General features: G+C 35.5%; 1 protein-coding gene across 2 annotated transcripts in view; it reads left to right on the top strand.

Annotated features, from left to right (window-relative positions):
* Window positions 1–1,171: 1,171 nt before the first annotated feature.
* LOC135691126 (F-actin-uncapping protein LRRC16A) overlaps window positions 1,172–25,513 on the top strand; it is a 30,754-nt gene continuing 6,412 nt past the window's right edge. For both annotated transcript variants that reach the window (XM_065208893.2, XM_065208892.2), the window contains exons 1-32: window positions 1,172–1,334; window positions 2,356–2,441; window positions 3,565–3,615; window positions 8,267–8,326; window positions 9,687–9,817; window positions 10,923–11,029; window positions 11,948–12,018; window positions 12,937–13,010; window positions 13,939–14,014; window positions 14,669–14,757; window positions 15,347–15,441; window positions 15,648–15,734; window positions 15,942–16,002; window positions 16,621–16,663; window positions 16,939–17,016; window positions 17,529–17,605; window positions 17,731–17,770; window positions 18,120–18,190; window positions 18,712–18,781; window positions 18,888–18,969; window positions 19,455–19,548; window positions 19,894–19,954; window positions 20,224–20,327; window positions 20,953–21,021; window positions 21,293–21,361; window positions 22,052–22,145; window positions 22,545–22,646; window positions 23,077–23,208; window positions 23,565–23,672; window positions 24,118–24,180; window positions 24,598–24,710; window positions 25,057–25,144. In XM_065208893.2, the coding sequence (XP_065064965.2) occupies window positions 1,298–1,334; window positions 2,356–2,441; window positions 3,565–3,615; window positions 8,267–8,326; window positions 9,687–9,817; window positions 10,923–11,029; window positions 11,948–12,018; window positions 12,937–13,010; window positions 13,939–14,014; window positions 14,669–14,757; window positions 15,347–15,441; window positions 15,648–15,734; window positions 15,942–16,002; window positions 16,621–16,663; window positions 16,939–17,016; window positions 17,529–17,605; window positions 17,731–17,770; window positions 18,120–18,190; window positions 18,712–18,781; window positions 18,888–18,969; window positions 19,455–19,548; window positions 19,894–19,954; window positions 20,224–20,327; window positions 20,953–21,021; window positions 21,293–21,361; window positions 22,052–22,145; window positions 22,545–22,646; window positions 23,077–23,208; window positions 23,565–23,672; window positions 24,118–24,180; window positions 24,598–24,710; window positions 25,057–25,144 (2,583 nt within the window). In that variant the 5' untranslated portion in view covers window positions 1,172–1,297. The remainder of the gene's footprint in view (window positions 1,335–2,355; window positions 2,442–3,564; window positions 3,616–8,266; window positions 8,327–9,686; window positions 9,818–10,922; window positions 11,030–11,947; window positions 12,019–12,936; window positions 13,011–13,938; window positions 14,015–14,668; window positions 14,758–15,346; window positions 15,442–15,647; window positions 15,735–15,941; window positions 16,003–16,620; window positions 16,664–16,938; window positions 17,017–17,528; window positions 17,606–17,730; window positions 17,771–18,119; window positions 18,191–18,711; window positions 18,782–18,887; window positions 18,970–19,454; window positions 19,549–19,893; window positions 19,955–20,223; window positions 20,328–20,952; window positions 21,022–21,292; window positions 21,362–22,051; window positions 22,146–22,544; window positions 22,647–23,076; window positions 23,209–23,564; window positions 23,673–24,117; window positions 24,181–24,597; window positions 24,711–25,056; window positions 25,145–25,513) is intronic.

Below are 25,513 nucleotides of genomic sequence, written 5' to 3'. Positions count from 1 at the left end.
TATTTTTGGGCATTTCAAGATTTCTTTTCTCGATTTTAAGATTTCTTTTCAAGATCCCAATATTTGTTTAGCAATTTTAAGATTTTGATAAGATTTCTTTGATTTCATGATTTATTTTGAAGATTTCGAGATTTCAGCAATTCTTAAGAGATTTTAGATATTTTTTTGTTAATTTGTGAACGGTGTACGAGATTCTTAACAGTGATTCACCCCTCACTCACTCTGACACTGTCACTTTTACAGTGACTCACCCAAAACATCTTTCAAAGCCCTACACGTTTTGCATGATTAATACAAATAGATATGCTAAAATTAGAGATGTAAATGATATAATGACGTGAATATTGAAAGCAACGAGAAGCTAAAAAATGAAAAACAAATGGACATCTTGTTGTTACGATCTGCCTTGCGAGCGACATTGTTTTGTTTACACGAAAAGAATATGGCAAACAAATTTTCTTTTACCCCTCCTTCTGAACCTTTTTCTGTGCAATTGTAAAACATTTGCAGTTCGTTGGGCTTATTTTTATTTAGATCTTGTCACTTTTGTAATGATACTAGAATGATATGCACTCCATTCATTTGTAATTGCACAACCAATCTGGAATTTTTCAAACTCGGTAACGTTTAAGCAATTTGGAAACAGTTTATTAAAGAGCTTCATATTGGTTCGGTTCAGTTCATATATAATTCAAATTCTCCACATACAATTTAAAATTCTACAGTACATACAAATAACTAAACTACATAGATTGAATAGATAATTTTACAAAACAAAATAAAAAATTAATACAATGTTACAGAAAACTAAATACAATAGACATACAAAGAGGAGCTAAATAATAAATTGCATGCGGGGAATTATTTAAAAGAGGAGCTCTCTCAATAGGTAAACTAATCGAGGAGAGAGCCCCCCCCCCCTGTTCTAATATATAGCCAGGTTAAATTCATACAAAGTAAAATTTTGTTCAACCCCTACAAAATTTTCCAGTGTTTGGAGAAGTGAGGTTTAGAAATACGTTCGTTTCATATTTATTCGTAAATTAAAGCTTGGGAAAATTAGATGCTTAAAATAACCTTATTGGATTTGATTTGAAACATCGCAACTGCACCTGTTGCGGTTTGTGGGCAGTGGGCAGGGCAGGGCAAGTGGAAATTGGAAACGAGGCAATGCAAAAACAATTGGAGAAGGAAGTGTCCAAGGCAAGCTGAAGGGAAATCTTAAATCATCTCGGAAGGTTCCCGCACTGATTGAATTTAGTGCACGGGAATGCAAATAAAAGACTTCAAATAAAACATGGAGCAAAGCAAAGGAGAGCAAACTTTACTTAGTGGTAGGTAACCATTTCATATTCATAATGTAATCTCGACGCACGGTTGGAGAAACTGCACTAAGGCCAGGCCGTAAAACTTTTGACCTAACTTTAAGAGCTCCATCCACCTGAAGTTTCTCGTTTTTAAATCAACTGCTTCTGTATAGCGGCTTCCCATATCCGGATTTATTGTTTCCAGGGAGAAATTTGTTGTTAATCTGCTAATTGCCCTCTGATGCCGATTGTAAGGTCAAAGATTACATTTAGATTTGTCAACGATTGTTTCTTAAAAAGCTGACAAAGCACGCACACGTAACTTAGGCAGGGATTTAGGATAAAACCTCGTTGATCCGAATGTTTTACTTTTTGTTTAGATTTCCTAAATCTAGGCTGAAAAGATTGGCAATGCTTATCTAGTCATGATGCCTTCTTCACTGTTTGTGATGTGTGTTTAAACAAGTTTAACTTCCCATCCTCTTCTAAGCGTCAGTTATGTCTAACTGATATATTCTATACCATACAGATACACAATTTGCAAAGTTTGTTGCTTTTGCCTACATATTCGGTGTAAATTATGCCTCTACATCCACAGTGCTTTGATTTATAATATTCAAAAGGTTTTTCTTTGAATTGTTCCATCTTTTTATGCAAGTTAATCGATGGCATCAACAAGTAATGTCACTGTAAATCAATGATATGGAAATAGATTGAAACAGTTTTAATCATTTGCTTAGGCCAAGGTCCTTATATAACTCCAAAGTTTTCCCAGAAGATAAAATCATTATATGTATACAAACACTGTCAAGAATTATAAGAGCAAAACTGAGTAATATTCAGCATATTTGAGTAATATTCAAAATTTCTTGTCTATTTTTAACTACAATTTTTATTTTATTTTGTCTCTTTGATGGAGTTTCTTCACTTCAGGATGAAGAACTACGGGCCATTTATGATTTTTCTTCATAAAAGCATTAGACTGGAAATTCAGGGCTGCAGTAAATTTTTCTTTTAAATAATCTCAGCTTTTTTTCTTTTATTGTAGAAGTTCAAAAGGCAATTCCCCAAAGATCAGGAAATGTCACATTTTTTAAGAAAGTTGGTCTTGAAAAAGGAGGCAGTAGATTTTTGGTTAGTTTAGTGTATTTCATGTTCTTGAAAGTTTTTCCCTTTAGAGAGCTTCAGATCTTTGGAAATTGCAAACAACTGATATCGTAATATCAGCATTCTTTTGGAATCCTGAAATGTGTGAGTTTCTGGAAATTGAAATTGAAAGAGATTGCTTGTTTGCTTTGCCTGCTTACTATCATCTACAAATTATGCATAATGTAGCTTTTTAAAGTATAGTTTAATTGGCAATGTACTTCCTACGATTTAACTTGTAAAATCAAATAGTAAACATGTAAAATATGATAAAATACAATGCAGTAATAAGTCATTTAATGATACATCAAAGTCTGATAATAGGACTTCTGCTGATTCATTGTTTTTATATTGTGAACAAAAATTGTACCCCTTTTGATCAACCATGTTTAGGTCAGCTCTTGTTATTTCAGTTTGTTTTCTGAATTCTTACTAAATTTGGACAAAACGTTTGGTTTGAATATAGGCAAAGTAAATCTAATAGATTTCTTTTTATTAGATTTATAGAAATATAATAAATAAATCTAAAAACATTATTTTTAAAAACCAAGCACCAATAATTTGAGTAACCACTGTCACTGCTAACCCTATTTTTCTCTAGATGAATATTTCAAGACTAATGTTTTTTTAATTCATATGAGACATTTGAGCAATCTGTAAGGGATATCCACTAGGTTACAGTTTGTGTTTAATGTGGCAACATTTAAAAACTTTGTATTGTAGCTCAAAACCTCCTTGTCTGCTGTTAATAAAATGTTGTCTAGTTCCTTAAAGCAGACAGAGACAATTCCAGTTAACACCATGAAAGTTGAAATGTGATTTTGAGTAAAAAAAATTAAAAGCTTCATTTAGGAAAATCCATGTGTTTATAAAGTATTTTTACAGCTACTTTTAGCAGAAACTGAACTTTTTTTGAAAAACATCAGTAAGTCATAAGATCTTTTCAATTCAAGGAAGTTAGTTTTGGCCGTGATTCCCAAGTTCTCTAACTTTGTGTTCATTTATTTTGCTCTGGTCGGCTGTCATTTCTGTTTGTGGAAATGCTAATGCAAAAAATAGGAATCATTTTTTAAGGAAAGTGTATTGTTAGCTTTATTTTTTATTATTGCAGGTAATATCTACAAACAGGGTTTTTATACTCTCTACAAAGACACCATTCAAGGTAACAATTTCCTATTTGTGGATTTGCATTTTATTTGAAGAAAACAATGAAGTAAGAAGAATCCATTGAAAAAAGCTTGAGCATTATAAAGTTTGTTTTCTAGCCTAAACTACTTGGGTTATTATTATCTGCCAAGAAACAAGATATTTTTCTAGGCTTTTTATTTGTTTTGGCTGCAGTTTTTAATGTTGTTATATTCTTGTCATATCCTTTGCTGCTTTTGGATGAGCTTTAGACAAAATAAATTCTCCAAACAGTGCTATTCTCTTATGCTGCTAACTCTAGCCTGTGTTCCAGAACCCTAACTTGAAAGTAGCAGTCTCACACGTAGCTAGCCAATGAAAGTTACAATATAATCTCTTGTCAGGGGCGGATCCAGCGTCTGCGTTTGGGGAGGGCCATTTATGAAAGAAGAGGAGGCCTGCGAAAATTTCACAGACACGCCCTTCAAAGTCTCACCGAACGCGGGAAACGCCCCTTTCTATCAAAAAATTTCATAAGAAGGTACACTCTCAGAACACTGAAAATTAAGAAACTTCATTGCTGCGAGAAACTTCCAAGCGAAGTAAAGGCTAAAATACATGATGAAAAATTGATGAACTTTGGCTAATCGTGTAAACACGCGCTTCTTTAGTTAAACTGATGAAAAACGGATATAGAAATAACTTTGGGGAAAACTGACATAAAAAACTGATCGTGTATTTCAGCCTTTACAAATATTCATATTGAATATTTGGTCAGCAGCTTTCGCGCTTGACTTGGGAGGGGAACTATGACGCATCAGAGTTCGTGAATGACATTATAATTCCTGTGTTCAAGAAGCCGGCATAAGACACGTACCCTTAAGATGAAAAAAAGATTTAGAAAATGAGCAAAAGTCCCCACGTATTTGGTGCGTATAATTTGAATGGTAAATTTTCAAAATGGGTAGTCACCAAAAATTCATCGCAGCATAACAGGCAAAGCTGAGTAGTTATAGGTACTGTTTTGCTTTTGTTGGAAATAGTGACGCTTTTTGGGTATCACAATCGCAATAACACGATGAACAATGTTTGAACTGTAACCCATTTTAGCCATAACTTTCTCAACCATTAACGTTTGCAGACGTCATTCATTCATGATCGCAGTCATGATTTGTGTTAAACCATAGTCCATATGAGCCGCGAGATCCGGTCACATCTAATTTTGCATTGAACTATTGTTTTAGGCTTATCATAATTCTTGTGTTACACATCCACTTGCAACTTATTGCCTCACTGAAAGCGAGAGAATAAAGCCGACTGGAGGTTTGATTAAAATGTCTGGTCCGCCAAAGAAATCAAGAACTCTTGAATCATTCTTCTCAAAAAGTAGCCGCACCAGTTCAGTTGGAGATAACCCTGAAATCTCTAAAACATGTGAAACTACCACTTGCCAAGAATTTGAATCAAAATCTACTGGTGAAGAATTCGACACACAAAGCCAAGTTGCGGTAGTCCAGGATTGTCCTGAAGAGGAAACACACCCAGACCTCTGTTGTATGGCGACACAAGTAAATGTTGCAATATCTGATAGATATGACATTGGTAGAGCTATAATGAAAACAAAACGAGGAGAACAGCTGACAGATAACGAAAGGGAAGCATATTTATCGAAGAGGTGGGTGCCGCAGAGAAGGGATGAATATCCATTTTCTGAAAAGAAAAAACCAAAGAATCAGCTCATGGTTGGTATGTCCTCGACAACGAAGCGTTTTCTGGGTGAAAATCACTTGAAAACCTTCCCCTGGCTAGCTGTCAGCAGAGAGCCAAAATGTTGCGGTGCTTGGTGTGTTTATTGCGTTTTATTCAAGACGTGCGAGAGTGGAGGTGGAAGAGGTGCACAATACGGAGGTGGAGCAGGCCAGTCAATGGGCAAACTTGTTAACAAGCCTCTTGTAAACTTTTCAGACTTGACAGGGAAAAATGGAGCCCTCACAAGTCACCAAGAAACATCTTTTCATAAGACATGTGCCATAAAGTACACGGAGTTCTTGAGCCGTGCAACACCTGGGAGTGAGAAGGACGTTCGATCAATAATGAACATTGAAAGGCAGAAAGAGATTGAAAGAAACAGGACTGCGCTGGTTCCCATCATCGACACCCTTCTAACATGCGCCAGGCAAAATATTGCGCTTAGAGGCCATCGTGATGATGGACCAGTAGATTCAACTGGGATGGAACCCAAGCACAATGATGGAAACTTCAGGGCATTGCTGCGATTGAGAGTACGGGGAGGAGATACAAACTTGAAAGATCACTTGAAATCTTGCAAACGCAATGCTTCTTTGGTAAGCAAAACGATACAAAACGAGCTAATTGCCTGTGCAGGAAATATTGTCAAAGAGGACATAGTAAGAGATGTAAAAAATGCAAAATTCTGGACAATAATGGCCGACGAAACCCAAGATTGTGCGAAACGAGAACAGTTGGTCATTGCAATTCGTTACGTTGACACAAAAAATGTGCCAAAAATTATCAAAGAAGAACCGGTCGCAATTTTAGACCTGATTGCAGACATAAAAAGCAGTGACCAATCAGATGAAACAGAGCACAATGAAATTAAGCTATGTGGCAAGGCAATAGGGGAGACTCTACTCCGCCATATAAGTGAGCTTGGGTTGGATTTGCAGTACCTCGTTGGTCAAGGATATGATGGTGCTGCATCGATGTCCAGTGAGCGAGTTGGTGTTTGCTCCTTTATCAAATCTGCTGCGCCACTCGCTGACTACTTCCACTGCTGCATGCACGCGCTAAATCTAAGTTGTTCTCGAGCCGCAAAGATACCAGCAATCAGACATTGCATGGATGACATCAAAGATATCAACAATTTCTTCAAGCATGCGAAAAGAAACAGCTATTTGCAAGCAGTCATAGCACGAGAATCAATTGAAGAGCTTCAGCGACGGCAGTTGGTGACCCTCTGTGAAACAAGATTTGTCGAAAGACATGAATCAGTTTTGGTTGCACGACAGCTTTTGCCTTACATCGTTGTGTGCTTGGAGGAAATGCTCGCTTGGGACTCATTAGATACAAGAAAAGATGCCAGGAGATTGTTAAAAAGTTTGCAAGACCCTCAGTTCCTTGTAGCGCTAGTATTGGCCGAGAAAGTGTCTGCTGTACTTCGCCCAGTGTCCCGTTCTTTGCAACAAATTGGTAGCGATCTTGTGAAAGCAATGTCGACGATTTCTGCGACACAGTCAAAGCTTTACACGTGGCGTAAAGGTGAAGAAAATGAGTTTGCTTCGATGTTTGAAGAGGCAATGCTTCTTGGCGAAAATATTGGAGTGACCAGAGAAGAGATGCACGCAATTCCTCGAGCAGTCAGTCAATCCAGGTTCAGATCAAATGCAGGTGAAGCCAATCAAAAAGCCATTGATTATTATCGTATCAATGTGTTTTTACCTCTTCTTGATGAAGTGGCTGGAGATATGAAAGCAAGATTTGGTCCCCATCAGCAGAAGATTGCGACGCTTACAAGAATTCTGCCTTGTTTCGTCAAAGAATCAACTTGGCAAGATATTTTGCCTGCAGCACTAAAATACGGAGTCTTTTTAGACCCCTTGTCCATTGTTGAAGGAGAGTATGAAATTTGGAAGCAGCAATGGCTGTCACGTGGAACAAGTACAGTAGCAAATACCGCTATCGGCGCTTTAGGCGACTGCCAAGGTGATGTATTTCCTAATTTGCATACATTACTCAACATTCTCACTGTGCTACCGGTGACAACAGCAGAACCCGAACGACTATTTTCTAAACTGAATAGTACCCTGACAGCAATTCGGTCAACAATGTCTGAGGAGAGATTAGAATCCCTACTTCTTCTGCAAGTTCACCGTGACAGAACACCAACGAGCGATAAACTCATTGACTCATTCGCAGCATTAAAATCAAGACGAATCCCATTAAAGCTGTAAGTAGTTAAAAGATGGACAAAATGACGTTGCTATTATATCGCAATACTCAACATTGAAACACACCACTTCTCGCGCAAAATGAGCTCGCATGTAGCTTTTCGTTTCAAAGGCAAAATCTCCGATAACGTTTTTGCTACGATATAGCTACTTCCTTTTCAAATTCTTTTCTGAATATATTGACATCAGTTGGGATCACTGATTTCCACAAAATTACTCAATCAAAGCTCTCATGTTTCTATGCTCGCAGTTAGTGTTCTCATGTAATGTAATAAGTAATTTTGGTTTGTTAGTTATATAAACAACTAGTTTCTTGTTATGCAAAAACTTTTACCTTATCAATTTACATGTTTAGTTAATGTATTTACTGTCTTTTCATTCAAAGTTTCTCGTTGTCGAATCGTTTGGGGGGGGCCATGGCCCCCCCGGCCCCCCCTGTAGATCCGCCAATGTCTCTTGTGGGTAATTTTTTCAAGTGAACTGATGCTGCAGCCACTGTGAATGTTGTCAAAAACACCTTCATTCAATAACAAGACCATTTGAGAAAATATCAGTATGCCGCATATTTTACGCATAAATTATTTTTCCCAGAGATCCTGGGAAAAGCTTGTATGCGATAATGCTCTCGGTTACACAGACCCTCTATTTTCAAGTTAGGGGTCTGGAACACATGCTAGCTAACTCAAGCTATTAAATTATTTGTTCTCCTTACGTCTATAGGCTGAAACAAGCTTTCATTTGCTTGAAATCAAATCAGTGGAAAGTTCAAAACCATGCATGGTATGTTGTGATATTTTTTTTTGCCAGTCACTTTCTCATTGTCCATTTATAAAAAAAGTGAATTCAAAATTTTGTTTGTTTGAAATTTGAAGCTTAACTTTTTGAAGGAACACCTTTTATTGCCAACATGATTAAAATTTTATTAATTGGTGTCAATTCTTTTATCATTAAATGTTAATTGTAAATTATTAATTAATTATTTTCAATTATCTATTGACAATGCAACAGAAAATGATAACTGATTCTCTTGATATATTTTTGATATGGTTGTACTAGGGGTGGGGGGGGGGGGGACTTTTAATTGATTTAATTTCCATTTGTTTTTATTCTATTTTAAGATCGCTTTTATTCAAGCATAAAGTATCTTACAAATACCCTTAAGTAATCTTGTTTCTCAGATTTGAGAAAACATACATTGATTTTTAAATCATGTGTTTTCCGACGTGTTTTGCTTTGTGAAACCGATTGTATCCATTGGCGACGGATAATCTGGACTCAGTTCCATTTTGACTCCGTATCAAAGGCATTCAATTTCTTATCCTTTTTCTGGACATCTCATCTTTCTCGACTTCCTTGTTTCTTCTAACCGCGTAGCAAAAAGGGAATACAGGTTTACATGGTATTATTTTACATCTGCACAATCCACTACATACAAAGTTCCTATCAAGTCCGGACTAAACTTACTTTCGAGTCCGGAGTAAGCGCTATTAATCCACCTATGGCATCCTTTTTAAGATCTCCATTTTTTGTTTTCGAGCCTTGTGTGGTGTATTAATAAACTAATAGATGAACCCAACGATGTTCATTGTTTGAGAGAACCCATCGCGAACTAGAAGAAAGAGTGAAAGCATCATTACGACCTATATAATGTATTATACTGTTATGTTATAAATTCATTTTTTTCTATTTAAAGAAAACGGTATGTATTTATTTCGATGATTTCCACTTTAAAGGGACTGCTAGGAAAAATTCTCACCCACCCTGTTTATTCGAGACCCCTCGGGTTCGAGAGTTCCTTGGTTTGCTCCAGTAGTGGTAGCAACGAGGGGCTTAGACTTTTTGGGTTTATTAAAATGAATTTGTTTTCTGATCTTCCGACTTTATGGCCAGCAAGCTCTATTTTTCAAGCCCGCCCTTGATGCAGACCTATCAATTCTCTCACATTTTTTGCGAGTTTCACGCATTCAAGAAGATTCTGGAGCAATGGAAAAGATAGAATTAATCAAATAGAACAATATATCTCACGCAGTCAGAAACATTAACTTGACAGGCATGCTGATGCGACCCCTGAACCTTTTGTTTTCGATTCAAGATTGCAGGAAGATTTTACAACTTCAGGTTTTTTTTCTATTTGTTCCAGCTGCAGTTCAAGGTGGTCCATGAAAAACCGGTGTCAGTTACTATAGCGACAGAAAGTGAAGATGATATCCAGTTTATTGTCGCTCAGATTATTGCATTGCTGCGTCACAACTTTCCTGGCTCAAGCATAGGGTATGGCATTCATCAACCCATTGAATAACCCCTTCTGATGAAATGTAGTTTTACAAGCCACACCCTCTTGAAGCACGCTACTACCTTAAATAAACCATTTGTAGGAAACAACCTTACAAATTGCTAGCGAGCAACCAACAGAATGAATGAAGACTAGGACACTCTAGTGGTAAAATTGCCAAGGCGAACAAACTGCACGCTTTCTTCATAAGAACCACCCGTAAAAGAAACACCAGGCTGAAATTTGCCCAAAAAATAAGAACAACATAAAAAACAAGGGATTCTCAAATTTAACTAAACTCAAGAAATAAAATTCCAGCGAAAATCGAAAAATGAAAGAATACAACAGAAAGACAAAGAGCGATAAGCAAAATAGCACTAATTACCTCATCAAGCACACTTTGTGCCCGGACACTACTTTGCACAGGAAATTCCATTAGAAAAATTAGAGACAAAATAAGAATCACGTTATGCTGAATTGATGCCAAAGAATAAGAAACCACAGGCTGAAACTATAGCCAAGTGTTCTTATAAAAAGCGTGTAATCTTCCAAAATAGCCATTTCCTTTTGGCAAACTTACATGATAATGTTTTAAAACCAGACTGAAAGGTCACTTCATGTTATATTGATCGACCTTTGTCTTATTTCTCTATGTTTCTATTTTCATTGTAAAAGATACTCCATATTAGCTTGCCCATGTTACAGTTAACAGTCCAATGCCTTGGGATACTCGTAAAAATCTTAGAATTCATGATTCCAATTTGAGTTAATAAATTTCAAACGTGTCAAATGTTGCAATGTTTTCTTCCAACAATGTACGGTAGCACTTTGCCGAGATGCAAGAACTTTCCTACTAAATATGTTCAAAAATAACTGCATTATACTCACCCAACAGAAAGTGATTGAGGTAAATAAGATTTATTCAGGTTTTTAAAATATTTTTCTAGTACAATAAGGTTATTTTGAAGTTAAGCGCAGGTGGGAAATAGCATTACGTTGCTGTAACTCTTTTGTTGATGTTTATTTATCTTTGAAGATAAATTAGAGATTTTTTATTACTCGATCATATATAGAAATTTACATTCATGTTACCACAAATTTCAGCAATGAATTGAAGTTAAAAATCGAGCCTTCAGAGAAACTTGAAAATATCACAAAACTTGCTGTTGCACTTGCTAGCCCGGCATCTGATACTGATATGGGACCATGTGGTGAGTGGTATTCATTTTCAACTGTTTATTTTTATTCACTGATTGTTTGTGAAATGGTTGAGTACAATTTAGATCGAGGGAGGATATACAAAATAAAGCCATCCTTGGCAAATCTTTGACCTTCATAACTGAGGGGGTAGGGGTTAATTGACCAGTCGAGAATATTTGAGGCTCTTCTTACCCTAGGGGCCCTGGGCACAGTGCCCAGTGTGCCCTGTGGTTAATGCGACACTGAATCACCCTTCTCGTGCACATTCGTTGTCGTAAAGCAAATACGTGCAGGCTATATTAGAAAACCGTATGTGTTTGTCTTACAGCCAAAGAGCCTTAGCTTTCTGCCAAAGACATAAGAAGCCTTTGAAAATAGATAATTTTAAATTGACATTTGGGAATGAAATGGGAATTTTCAGAAATTAAGCGGACAGATTTGTTGACTAAACATGTAATTTTGAATTTTTATATAGTTTTATAATCAGAAGCACGCATTGAAAGCCTTTATTGCACAAGTGATAAATTTAATTCATAGGCATCCTTGAACACAACCCAAACACTAAAACATATTAGCAAGGAAAAGTTTACATATTGCTTAAGATTTTTTCTCAAATTTTGCCAAGAAAAGATGCCGTTATAGTCCATATTGCAGCTTTTCATATTTGTCTTAATCCCTTTTCCTTTCCAACTCTAATCCGTTTCGTGATAATCGTGCCGCGGGCTGTGGTTTCTGATGAATTATTTGTACTGATGCTTTTGTCTGGTTTGTGACCCACACATTGTAAGACTGACATCAATTTTGATTGAGCTGACTTTATCCAAACAGAACGTCGTAAAATGCTAATCGAAACAGAAAAGATAGATTGCGAGTTTAAGCGTTCGCTTTCATACGGAAGTGAACAATCCAGCCAATGTAATATGTTTTAGGTGGATTTTCGTTATCATACTCGTCGATTTGCGAACTGCATGGAGCAAAACCGATGGCTGAGGTCATTTGGGTAAGTGTTTTCAATCTTGATTGAAATCATGTAATTGTTTTTTAATAAACCATACATTATTTGCGCACATGGCCGAACTGAGATTGACTTTTGGTTAGTGCATATCGAAGTTTTTGCCTTAAGTCTATCTTCCAGTCACTGGCTGGCAGAGTGCCTGTAACGATTTGTCATGTTGCTTGCAGTGAATGTAAAATAAATCCTCCCGGATTTTTTGTCTTGAAACATACGGAGATGAATTTTATATTAGGTATGTTGCCTAAAGCATATAAAACAATTTTCAAGTGGTGTATATGTATTTCCTTGCAGTCCTCCGTTGTTTTGATTTTGCCTTATAATGCGGAAGTTGTTTCATGAATGGCTCTTTCATGCGTAAAAGCTTTTCTTTTGGGAATGGTAACCATTTAGCTTTCTGCTTCCTGTTTTTGGAAACTAGGCCATAAGATAAAGAATATTTATCAGCATAATATTTCAAAGTTGATACTGCTAGTGTTTAGTTTGACATTAAATGACCCGAGAATGACCTACATCACGAGATACATGCTGTATTTCTGCAGATCCTTGGTTGTGAATAATCCTTTGCAGTCTGCTCACATACTTTGTAGAGATTTCCTGAAATGGATTCATTTTTCAGTATTGTGCGCCCATCTCATTTGTTAAGGAACCTCAGCTTCTGTTGAAAATCTACCACTGACTGCTTGCTGTTATAAATAACCCAACTGCTATATAAAATTAGCTTGCTATGTATGCTGAATGTCTCAAATTATTCTTAAAGAAACAACCGTAGGTATATGCTGCTAAGGCAGGGAAAGTGGAAGAAGTTCGAGTATCCTGACACCCGTTCTCCTTAAGAAGTAAATATCGCGCTTAGCCAGGCAGGATTATCATGAATTTCTAATTTATTTTCCAAATTTTCTGCAGGATGTGGATAAAATCTACGGAAGTCATGGATGTAAAAACTTCAACATATCTGATTTCGACCATTTAGAAGTAAAGTAGGTGGCTTAACTTTCCTGAATTTCTATTCCTGAATTTTAGCCCTGTTAAGTTTATTGCTGATATCTTGTTATCTTGAAATATTTGCCTGTGTCAATATTTGCAACATAGTTGCTAACCTTGTACATGGTAAACGAAGCTTTGACTTTGGCATATTTCCGTGTTTGCTTTGGCACGCTCAGACTTTATTTAACCCTATGTTTTTCTCTTTTTCGAATTCTATCTTCCACGATATATTCTAAATTTTTAGGAAACCGACTGCCAAAATTGCGTATGTTTACAACTGTTATATCAAGACCTTTCTAAGGGGCTTCAGTGTGGGGGGGGGAGGGGGGGGGCAAGCCTATGTTATTATTAAAAGGGACAAAAAATCTCAAGCGATGACATCACAAATTTTATTTTCAATATTAAATTTTTTAAGTTGGATCTCATAACCTCAAACTGTATCATAAAATGCCGCTAAATATGCAAAATCAGTTAAATTTTTTACCAGTTGGTTGAGGTTTGGCCACATAAATGCAGGCTCTTTCCCTCTCAAACCTCTGTATTTTTTTTTATGTTCATAATTTTATGAACAGAGCTAGAATAATAAGAATCCTTTAGCAAACTTCTTATCTTTCACTGACCATATCTAACCCAACTTATTATATACTTGGCTGATTTTACATATTCAAAAGCATTTTTTTGTGTCCTTTTAGTTATATTGTCAAGCTTTAAAAAATTCAAAAGAATATATTTTTCCTGACGTCACGCCTAAGGACTCTATAGTCTGTTAACTTAATCAGATAACTATTTCTGGTGCTGGAGGGCCCATTGTACCCTTAGCTACGTTAAAAGATGATCTTCATTGATTCTGTCAATTCAAAATTTCCTAGAAGCTCTTATTATGTTTTTGCATGCTCAACTAGTTTAACAAATCATTTTCAGGGAACTGATTCCTATTCTCGAAACTTTCGAATACAACAATTGGTTTCAAGGCCTTTCCTGTCGATCCTACAAATTAGTAAGTTTATCTACAAATTCTTTCTATAGATGACATTTGTTGGTTTTATCATGAACAAATTCATTGGTTTCCTTTTCATCTTGGTCTGATTGTAGAGGGGATTCAAAGCCTATTATATCATTTCCTCAATTTATAATAGGGGATCAAATGTTGTTTTCGTTTGTATAAGTTCATTTTCTATACATTTGCTTCTAAGATTCCGTCGATTCAATAAAAAGATGACGAGTGATGGAAAGAAATTTTTCAAGGCCTAACAATGTCACCTTTCTTTTGTAATGAAACGTTCAAACATGAACGAATAACCATATGCTGAATAAGAAGATGTGGCAGTAGCCTCCTTTCTGATTTCTCATTTCGCATTGGTATTCTAGGCCTAATTACATCGCAGCAACGATTCTGTGCATTTTGTTATTGCAAATCTAAGGGACAAAATAGATCCAACATTGTGCAGACATAAATGTCCGTGACGTTAGATGTCAGTGCCTATATTTGACCAAAGATTTGCAGGAACAGCTCTTTTCCATTAGCCTTTCTTCAACAAACTCTAAGTTATTTCTCTCCGGCTTATCATCAAGCATATTATCCACTGAATAGTTATAGGAAACTAGCTATTTTGTGTTGATGTGTATTTCAGCCTACCTTTCTATCTTCTAGAGCAACGAGCTGGTAGATGGTTTGGCCAAAGTCTTCAAATCTAACACTTCGATTGAAGAACTTGACCTTTACGAGTGTCGGCTATCGAAGTAACCACCTTTCTTTATTATTTCAAGTTATTTCAGCATCCGAGCAAATTATTCTTATTATTTGAAACAGCAAGTAGACCATTATTGATAATCTAATTATGCCAGTCAATGGTAATTAAACAATTCAAGCTGTAAAACAATTTTGTTTCGTGTTGTGGTGGAATCATTTTCATAAAACTAATCTAAACATTCATTACTTAATTAATATTAATTGTGATTTTTTTGGACTATTAATTGCGTAAAGAATTTGACTAGGGGCAAAACGATGCTTTCTCGTCTGCTTGCCCTCCCTTTCTTTTTCTTTTTGTCTTCCTATCTTCATATCTATCTATCTACTACTTCCATTTTTTAGTTCTCTCCTTTTGCACCTTTTGCTCTTTCTATTCTTATTTTTCTGCTAGGATCAGTAATTTTTTCTTCCAATATGATCTTCTCCTGCCATATTTCTTTCATAATAAATATAGAAAGTTCAGCGCTTAACGACTTCTATTGCATATGAAAAACAAGAAATATAGTCTGATTAGGCAACACATTTGATACCCTGAGGCTCTGATACTCAGGGTGTCATTTTCAATGTTTTCTTCTTTAGAGAAAATGTGCAGAAATTGTCACAAGCTGTTACATCGAATCCAAAGACAGGGCTTAAAAGAATAAATTTGGGAAAGAATACAATAGATGATAGGGGTAAGCGATATTTATTTTTTATTTTTAATTACGTTGAACTGTTTTGAGCATAGTGGGCAGCTAATTAAAATGGAATTCCATTGCACATTTTTCACTTGCTTGAAGGTTTTATACTTTATTTATCTTAGATCACATTCTGCCTCAGCAAAGTGATTTTAAGTCGAGTTTAAATTGTGTAGTCCTTACACTTTTTGTGTTTTGCCTAGGCGCATCTTCGTTTTGTGCTGTTTTGTCAGCACTACAGCATGGTTTTGAGTCACTTCTCATCAAGGATGTTGGAATAACTGGCAAAGGTTTGAAAGAATTGTCGCTTTGCTCTACGTTTTTGATCGAACAACTTTTTCTTATGAGAAATAGCATCATAATAGAGCTTTCGTGATGTGTTACAGTGTTGTTTTTTCTGCCTTTTTACCTGTTATAAGGCACCAGATTTGCAGTCTGCAGTTTTTCTGTGTTTGTGCTAATTTAATTACCAATAAAGTGGATCTTGAATTTTTCAGGAGTGTCGTCGATATTCTCAGCCATCAAAGGAAATCACCACATGACATCGTCGCTAACATGGTATAATCTTAAATATTTGACTAGATGATTGTTTGAATGAGTTGTTTTTAGCAAAATACCATGCTGTTTTAGGATTCTTTTCAGCAATGTTAACTAGATATTTGCGAATTCTAAATGGTTTTCCTTCACCTATTGCAAAATCTATAGAACTTAATGTTTCCCAGCGTCGTACTATCGCATGGCAGGATAGTATCTTTAACCAACATTATTTTAGGGGGCTGGAGAAGTTAGTTACCTGTTATCGTTTCAGTATATCGGCTGAAGGTACTTGCTGCAGTTCTTACGAAATGTTCATCTTGTGTCGATCATCCTTTGAACTTACGCAGAAACATAGCATGCTTATGTACATTTTTCTAACACTTTTCACATCATGACTAAAGGAAAGCAAACATTTATATCAACATGCGCATCCTTACTTGTGTGTGCTGAAAGAGTTCGTTTTCTCTCTTGACTCTTTCGCTAGGTGAGAAGTTAGTGGACAAAATGATTGGTCAATCAAGGAACCAATCAATGAATCGTTCTTTCTCTCATTTTCGGTCTACGTTTTGATATAGATTAACTTAACTGTGTGTGATTTCAGTTGCCTTTTGATGAATGGCGTCTTTTCTTTTCCAACAGCCTGAATCTATCCTCCAACCCATTAAAAGCTGATGGGACCTCGGTGTGTACCTATTTTATTCTTAGAAATCAGTTAACGTCACGTGATTGAAATCAATGAACTTTTATATAAAAGAACACTGCATAAATGAAGAACGACATGGCAGTCCAGGCCGCCTGCTTCGTTATTTAGGTCCTATAGTTACACAGCCGTGCCAAGTAGCTTTGGTTTGCTGTGTGTTCCTACAATAACTGTTCTTCTTTCCTACAGTGCTCCTACAATCAATCTTTCTTGAACTGCTTTAGGCAGAATTTATACTCATAAATTTGTTATTGCAGGCAGTCTGTGAGTTTCTTGCAAAGGCCAATGTCCTTCAAGAGCTTCATTTGTCCAATTCGGAATGTTCTCTGGAGCTGGTAAGTTCTTGGATGTCTTTTATCGTATTCCAAAACGAGCATGAAAGGGTTTGCGATCTGCAAAGAAAGACTGCTTGTCATAACTGGTCTGCTCAGTGCTATTGTTGACTTGTCATCGTAACAATACAGATGTTGCTGTAATGATGGAATTATTTTGTTCTATCGCTAATTCCAATCCCTCAGGTATGGAAAACCAGCGAAAAATTCCTGGTGGACAGAGACAGCTATTCCAGTTTTTAGGCCGTGAAACTTCTTCAGAATAGTGAAAAATTCGTTGATTAACAATGGATCTTGTTTGAGCTACAGAGGAACAGAGGAATTGAAAATATTTATTTATAATGATATTTACAGGAAATGGCGAGAAGCAACCTACTTCTTCACGCCTAAGGCGTGCACAGCTCTGTCTTCATAGCAACGAGCTCTCTACAACAGATCGTAATCTTCAATTTTTAAATACATTCCTGGCATTTTTTGTACATATCTTATCTATTTTGATATTTTTATCTTTCCAGGTATTCGGAGCATTGGCTAGGGGATGTCTTCAGCATTTGAAGATTGTAAATTTAGCAGGGAATCCTCCTTCGTATAGGTAATACCTGTTTCAAATAATATGTGTAGACAATTTTTTATTTGGATTATGTCAAGACAATGAAACATTTAAGAGTGGCCTGGTAATAATGTCCCTCTTAAACTATTATGCTTTTCTCCTTATAGAAAATCTAAAGATACTCAAATTGCACCCTCTGTTACCACGGTAGGACGATTTTTGCCATCGTTTTTCAGTATTTAATCTTTTTGTACTTTTACGTTAGTGTCTTTTCCGTACCTTGCTTTTCATGTTTTTTGGTATTTACTTTTTTCTCTAAATAGATAATCTTGTGTCTCTGAAAACCAATGGCACGTTTAAAAATGTATAGGTAGGAAATTAAATTTAGCGAAATTTACATCAAATCTCTGTTTCCGTATACCTGTTTAAGAATGGATGTTTTAGAAATGATAAATAGTTTATCCTTTAAGCGTTTTTGTGATTATCATCCCCTTTCAGTCCTATTTGACTTAAATTCTGTTTATGACAATTTATTTTACTCATATTTCGCTCACAGTTCTTTAGTTCAAGTATGGCCTTGGAATCTGTAAACCTTTCTCGTACGAAGATTTCTGCTGAGTTCACCAAGTAAGTAATACTATATCAGTTTGCTTGCCCGTATTTTTTACTTTTTGCTTCAGACAGAATATAAGCTTTATTACAAGTCTCTTTATATCGATTTATTTCTTAACTAAAATGTAATGAATTTTTTCTTTATTTTAAAATATTTCAAAATATTTAAAAATTCATGCTAGCAATTGAAAAACGATGTTCAATTTAAAAGAAACACAACCAATTTTATCAGCCTTACTTTCTACAAAAGCTAATGTAAACTAATTGCTACAAATATTTGATTCACAAAATGTAAATATACATACCGGAGGAGCGTTGCTCTGTATGTTTGCTTTTAACGGCGTATGTATCAATTGCATATATGAAATTTGAAGAATGGAAAAATCACTCCCCCTTCCCCATTTTAAATAGTTAGAACTACTTTCAAGGCCTCAAGGGAAATTTTTTGAACTGGAAAAAGTGGAACGGGGACATTTTTTGGATGCTTATCAATGGTACTTTTCAGAATATTTAGTCTTCTCCTTTTAATCCTTTAGAGCAATTCTAATCGGCTTGATTTCCAACACTGGTCTTACAGATGTATCCTTAAATCTATCTGGCAATGAGGTATGAACCTACTGAAGTCTGTAATGAACCCTTTCGTATTGAATTGATCTACTAAAGTCTGTATTGAACCCTGAGTTTGCGCTGACATTTGCACCTTTCTTTATAGTTACGATCGGCTGGAGCAGCAGAAATAAGTAGCTGCATTGACAGTGTCAAGAATCTTGTTCAGCTGGAACTCGATGATAATGGTACGTACATGGCTCCAACGCCTTTTAGAATTACCAAAAATTTTTGCAGAGCTTCTTATTTTGAAAATTTCACTTCCTTAGTTATATAACCTCTTCATACTGTAATGCTTTTGATTCCATGCAAAGGTAGAAAAATCTTGCAGGGAGTCTAAATTTTTATCATGTCAGAAATCCACCCTTTGAATCGCTTTTCACACCACGAGGTAAATCTATCGATATCAATTTTCCTATTGGCTGCATCTGATTCTCGTTTTTGGTGCAGCCTGTCTTGGTTTGTCTTTACATTTTCCTAAAGTATATATTCTGTGCTAATTACTTACCTTTATAGGTATCTTTTGATTGTTGTCTTACGTCAATGGGGCATCTTAAGGTTATTTTTCTTTGTTTGTTTTCCATAAGAGTAGTCATCTGTTATTTGAACTGATCTTTACTTTGTAATTTTTTGGCAAAAACTTGATAATTATGATACACTATTTTTGCCACAGGTTTGGACATGGACCTTATTGCCATCTGCCAGAGTGTAAAAAAGAGCACCTCCCTTAAACGCCTTAGTCTGTCACAAAACATCGGAAAATCCAAGTAAGACTATTTCGTTTTGTTTTTGTTGGCGTCTGAGCTAGCTTTGTTGAAAAATGTATAGAAATCAGGAAAGATCCTTTAAAATAAATTGTCAACGGTTGAAATTATATTTTTCACAAGACTAGATGTGATTGGCTTATTCCTTATTTCTCTATCAATTTAAGCTCCAGCACAGACAGCAATTCAGCAATTTCCTTTTGAAAAACTATTAAAGAAAAAGAAGAACACATTACCTTAGAACACGTACGATTAAAAAAATCTGGTGTAACTAACGTCTATTAAACAGTTCACCGCCTAGGCTATGTAATACGTATAATGTTAACTATATATTTTTAATTTTAAAAGGAATATCAATGTACCTGAAATTCTAGAAAGCATTGTTGAAATGATCATCATGGAGTCCTTGGTAAGTTTTTTTGGTTAATAGATTAAATTTAACTTGCTTCCAGATACATTACTGATTCCCCACCTGTTGTATCCCCTTGTTGTCTTCTATGAAGAATGCTTATTGTGGTGGAATGCCTATCTTCTTACTTGCCATGTTATTCCTCTCTTGCTGCAGCAATATCTACACCTAAAATTTCTCTGATAATTCATACAATCCTATTCCCATGACATTGCCAATATTTTTGCCAATATTTGCAATCATCACTTTGCAATCATTGCTATTTGCAGCCACTGACCTCACTTTCAATCGCTGACAATCGCCTGAGACAAGATGCGTACGTGATAATCGATGCACTAGGCACCAATGGTCTTTTAGAAGAACTTGACATAAGGTAATTTTCTAACTTGATTGAGCTGCTTTTTATCTTTGCAAAAGAATTTAGCTCCTACTGAAATTTTGCGGAGAATAAAAAAATATCCCGTGGATACTGCTAATTCTATAGTTTTCTAAAGCACCTTTGGAAGGAAATATTGTTTAAGAGTTTTATCTTGTGTGGTATCGACTATTTATCCTAATTACATGGTGAGTATTCATGGTGCTACACAATACTCCTAATAATTTTAAGTCACATCCTTCAGAAGTGATTTTGCAGATCCTATTGTCATTATTTCACTGAGTTTGAAATTGTTAATGATTCTGTTTTTTACTGCTGCTATTGGATGCAACGTATCTCTTATTTTTCTTGTAAGTGTTTCACTTCAATAGAAATTTCCTTGAAATCTATGTTATCAATGCTCGTATTTCGATATTTTTTCGTAACTGTAACGTTTCGAAATCAAATCTCCCTGTCTAAGTTACTCGAGCCTACGCCTCCTTCGAGGAATGTCTGTGGTACAGTATTCTGATTCCTCCCAAGCTATTAAAAACTGATTTTTGCCAAATTGATTATTACTACATTCAAATTGCCAGTTGTTTTGCAAGGTGATGTAGAATGAACTTTTTTGTCAACCTTTTAGCGGAAATTTTATTGGTGATGAAGGAGCAAGACTTCTAGCCAAAGCATTGCAAATAAACACCAAGTTAAAGTAAGTGGTAATACTAATAATGGCTCAGAGATTTTGCGATGAAATAAGTCTTTTCAAACCTTTCATTTCTTTGTTCATTTGCTATCTAGGCCTAATATGAGTTGACCTGTGTCACCTGATACACAAACACGATAACTTAGAACTGACAAGCAGAAATAAAAATTTCATTACTGTTATTATCATTAATTGTTTTTGAAATCATCACTTTTTATATCCAGCCTTTGCACCAGTAATTTTCAAATTGGAAGCTTTATTGCAAATTTGTTTGCAGGAAGATAAGCCTTGATCGAAATGGGATCACTCTTAAAGGATACAGCAGTATTGCCATGTCAATCGAAAGGTTTGCAGAGCTTTGTCTTTATTTTTAGATTTATGGCAACTGTTGGTCAGACAGTGCACTCCTAAAATGTCACCTGTTTTCCAAATGATATTTGTTTCATCAGCACATGGAAAATATGGCTCTTACTTCGCCTCTAGGCAGGTGGGTTACTTTAAGAATTTCCACTAGAGAAGTAGTTAATCCGCCAAATAGCAAATTAATCTCGATATGTTCTTGCCATTTTCTTTTTTCTTTATATCTTTTTTACCAAAACACTACTGTGATATTCAAGACTCCAAAAAAAGAAATTTATTATTGAAAGGTAATGGTTGTTATTGTGCGAAGAGGGTGCCTATCAAAAAGGTGCTTTAAGGCTAAGTATTTATTCAAAAAATGCAATGTCTTAGATATTTCAAGATGTTAAAACGACGACCTACGTTAATTTCTCCAACAAGATTAGTAATTTACATTATATTTACTTTATGATTTGTGATTTATTAAAATTAAACTGAATGAATGAAAAGAAATTCCATTTTATTGAAAAAGAGGCTATTCTTAGTGCTGCGAAGATTTTGATTTATTCGGCCTATAAAGCAATCCTTTTTTCCTTTGTTATGTGAGGAGTTTAAAATATGCTGAACATATAAATATAAACCATGTTATCACGATCAGTGTTTTAGACCCTCTTAATTTGTCCGCTCTTTTCATCAGGAATTATACACTGCAGTTAATTCCAACCCCGTTCGGGGACCTACTGCCCCTGACGAAAAATAATGGACAAGCCGTAACTAAATGTTTTACGAAAGTAAGTTTTGAATTATTTTAATGCGTATATCAATCAGATAAATAGGTATCGTGAAAGATGCTCATAGTAATACTTGCATGATCAGAGCTGTTGATGTAGTTTTACATGGTTCACAAATTCAACCGAGAAATCTTAAGCTGAAGCAAAAGTCTTTGTGCTGTATCTTTAGTGTTAGAAAGGTTTATTGAACTTTCCTTTGTCTTGTACTTTCACTCATATAAAAACCAGTTTTGCCAAACGAGATGAGATATTTTTGCTTGAATAACAGGCAGGTCAAAATCAGTGCCGAAAGTGATTTTGTTTAAAAATCATTTTTGTTAAGAGAGGAGTTTATTTTTTCACCTGGAAAGTCTATTCCATTGCATATGGACGTTTATTCGCATTTCATCATCTGCCTAGATCGATGAGCTACTGCTTCGAAATCAGTCGATTGAAGTTGGTGAGAAGGATCCTTCTGTCAAATTAAAGCAAAACCTACTGCTAAGCTCGCTAGATCAAGAGGTAACTTCGAGAATTATTTTCAATTTCCTAACCACCATCTGGATCTTCTTTGAGCAAGAGATCTACATTTGTTTAACTTGTAATTGAAGTCTGACTCCGAAAAGCAAACTACTTTGTATTCAGCATAGAAGCTAAACCATTTTGAATTATTTGTGAATCTTAACACCAAGCCTTTAATATGCATTACATCACTGAGAGATTTAGGCTAGGTTTAATGGCAGTTTCCTTTTCTTTCCACATGTATTCCTTTAAGAATTGGGTTTTTAAGAGTTCTGTCCAAGGAAGCTGTATTGCTTCATCAGTTACACGTCAAGTCTGTCTGAATGTTAAGCTCAGGATGCATCTTTTCAGGCCAAATCTTATTTCATTTTTTCCTTCGGTTCGATAAATGATAATGGCTTGTTATTGTATTATCAAATATCGTTTGCAGAGCACCGACTATTTATTGGTTAAAGTCCAGGACGCCATTGCTGAGCTGAATGGGTTAGAAAATGACGAAACCATTGCAAAAGAGGTGGAAGCTGGAAAGGAAGCGATTAAAGATGCTGACAAAATGAAGCAGGTCACAGTTGCCCTTTCTTCTTCCCTTATTGTATTTAACTTATTAATCTCATATACAATATTCTCTTTTTGGGAATATCTCTTTGGGAGTTTTAAGGCTTATCTCACATAACCAAACTCAACTCCAAGTTTTGATTTCGTTTTTACTTCAATGTTTTTCTAACAATTTTTTCTGTTTTTGAAATTCATTTGATATTAAGATAAAAGCGTCGAAGAGGCTGATTGTATCATGATTTGTTTTGAATTGATCCAATCAATTGAAACGCTCTTCCATTGCGGAATTTATTCGCATTGTACTTTTATGTCGAATAGCTAATTGACCTTAAACTTTTTTAACACTGAAATTATTTCACACAGATGTTGTTCAAGCTCTTTGTGGACCTGGGAAACCCTTCGAAAAAGATTGAAGAGAAAGCTGATGAAATGTTAAAAGAAGTCACTGGTTTTGCAAATGACCTAGTCAAGGTAATTTGTTCTTATATATGATGCAAGAACAAATTGACTGTAATTTAATAGATAATTGTACTGTCAACTGTCTTTGAAATCAAGTAAAAAAGAAACTAGTTCAGATATATAGAGCGTAAGCAGTGTTATAAGAAATATTTTTTGTCACATTGTTGGCATTTTGATACAATACTGTTGTAATTTTTTTAAATTCAGTTCAATTCAGTTCCATATTTTCATATTCCTCTACATGCCAAAACAAGCTAATACAGATATCTCCTAAACGGAAATGTAAATTTTGTAAGAGTACAGGCTACATGAAATTTAACAAAATAAAACTAACTTTCAAAGGAGACAATTTAAAGGACCTTTATGCAGTGGAATTCTTTTTTACATCTTTACATATTTTCTTTGTTGTGCTTTTATAATTAATGAATATCACATAATTCTGCGTTGAATATCACAGGAGAATGTATCTGGTACGCTTGCACACGTGAAAGAACAATGTTCTTCAATTGCATCTAACGAGGTTCGTAACTCATTTTAGATACACTGCTTTATCAAAAGAATGTGCAACTTGTAATGGACCTTCTTATAGACTTGTTATGGGGCATTCTGTGCTTTGAGTAGAACTGAAAAGGCTTCCAATACATTGATATGAATATGTAGCAATAATTTGTTTGTGCTGTCATTTCTTTAATTGCTGAAGATACAGAAGACAGTGGATAACGAAATTCCCTTGAGTGCTAATGAAAACACGGCACAATGAACCGTTGTTTTGCTCAATGATAGCAATCAGTGACCAAGTGTGATGGGAAATTCTTATTGTTTCTTTTTATTAGTTTCAAGTCTATTTTTGATATTGCAGTATTTTAATTGTACTCTTTATAAACTAATTCTAAGATTTATGCTGTTCCTGCACAACTCTGGTGTTTTTTCTGATTAGGAAACGCTGAAAGAGCTTGAAGCATTGGTTTCATCCGAAGGCAAAGTTGATAGTCTTGGACTAAGAGAGACTATAACACGAACCATGGTGGGCCTTATTTCAAATAAAGTGAAGTAAGTGTGGACATTGTTCTTCCCTAAGTTAATGATTTTAACATGAAGTAAAACTGTTATCCTGAATTCCGGTTTCGTAGTTCATATTCTTTGTTGTTGTCTCAAAATTTTCTGATATTTAAGTTTCATTTTGCGATAGGCTTCTCGTCTGGTACTCCTTTATTTTGTCAAGGAAACTTCCATCAACGATTTCAATAACTAATGCCGAACCACTGGAAACTGTCTTTATAAAAGCTAAAACGTGCTCTCTAGCTGTGAAGTTCTTCTATTCGTGTTAACAACATCTACATCACCAATGATGCCATCTTACCAGTTATGATGTAATAACGCAACTATTTGTTTGCAGTGATGCAACCCTTCGCGTTGCTTCTGCTCTTGGTGAAAGCCTCACAAACATGATGCAAGAGACGCTGAACCAGTCAAAGGTCAAACTGGTATGTGTACAGCTATAACCCAGCCGGAAACGTAACACTGCGAATGTTGATTGCATAAGGCTCTACATTCGTGACCTTTTATTCGCTGTTAGAGATATGTACTTTTAAGTGACTCCTGTGTCAATGGTTTGAGTTTCTGTCTGTGCAATTTTACAAGTTGTTAATGTGGTCGATAGTCGTAATCTCCTGGAAACAGAAGGATGAAGAATACTATTAAGGTTTTTCCCTATGCTGAACGAAGGGTGTCCTTAACAGTTAAAGCGTACTGCTTTTTTATGTTTTGATAGTGTCTTGATAGATGAAATTGTATATCCAACTGAAAACAAACATCTACGTATTTTTGCACTCTATCCGCTATTGATAATCATT

The sequence above is a fragment of the Rhopilema esculentum genome, chromosome 4, assembly GCF_057945365.1.
Source record: "Rhopilema esculentum isolate cy_ngs chromosome 4, ASM5794536v1, whole genome shotgun sequence".
NCBI lineage: Eukaryota > Metazoa > Cnidaria > Scyphozoa > Rhizostomeae > Rhizostomatidae > Rhopilema > Rhopilema esculentum.
This window is presented reverse-complemented; position numbering and strand designations above follow the sequence as displayed.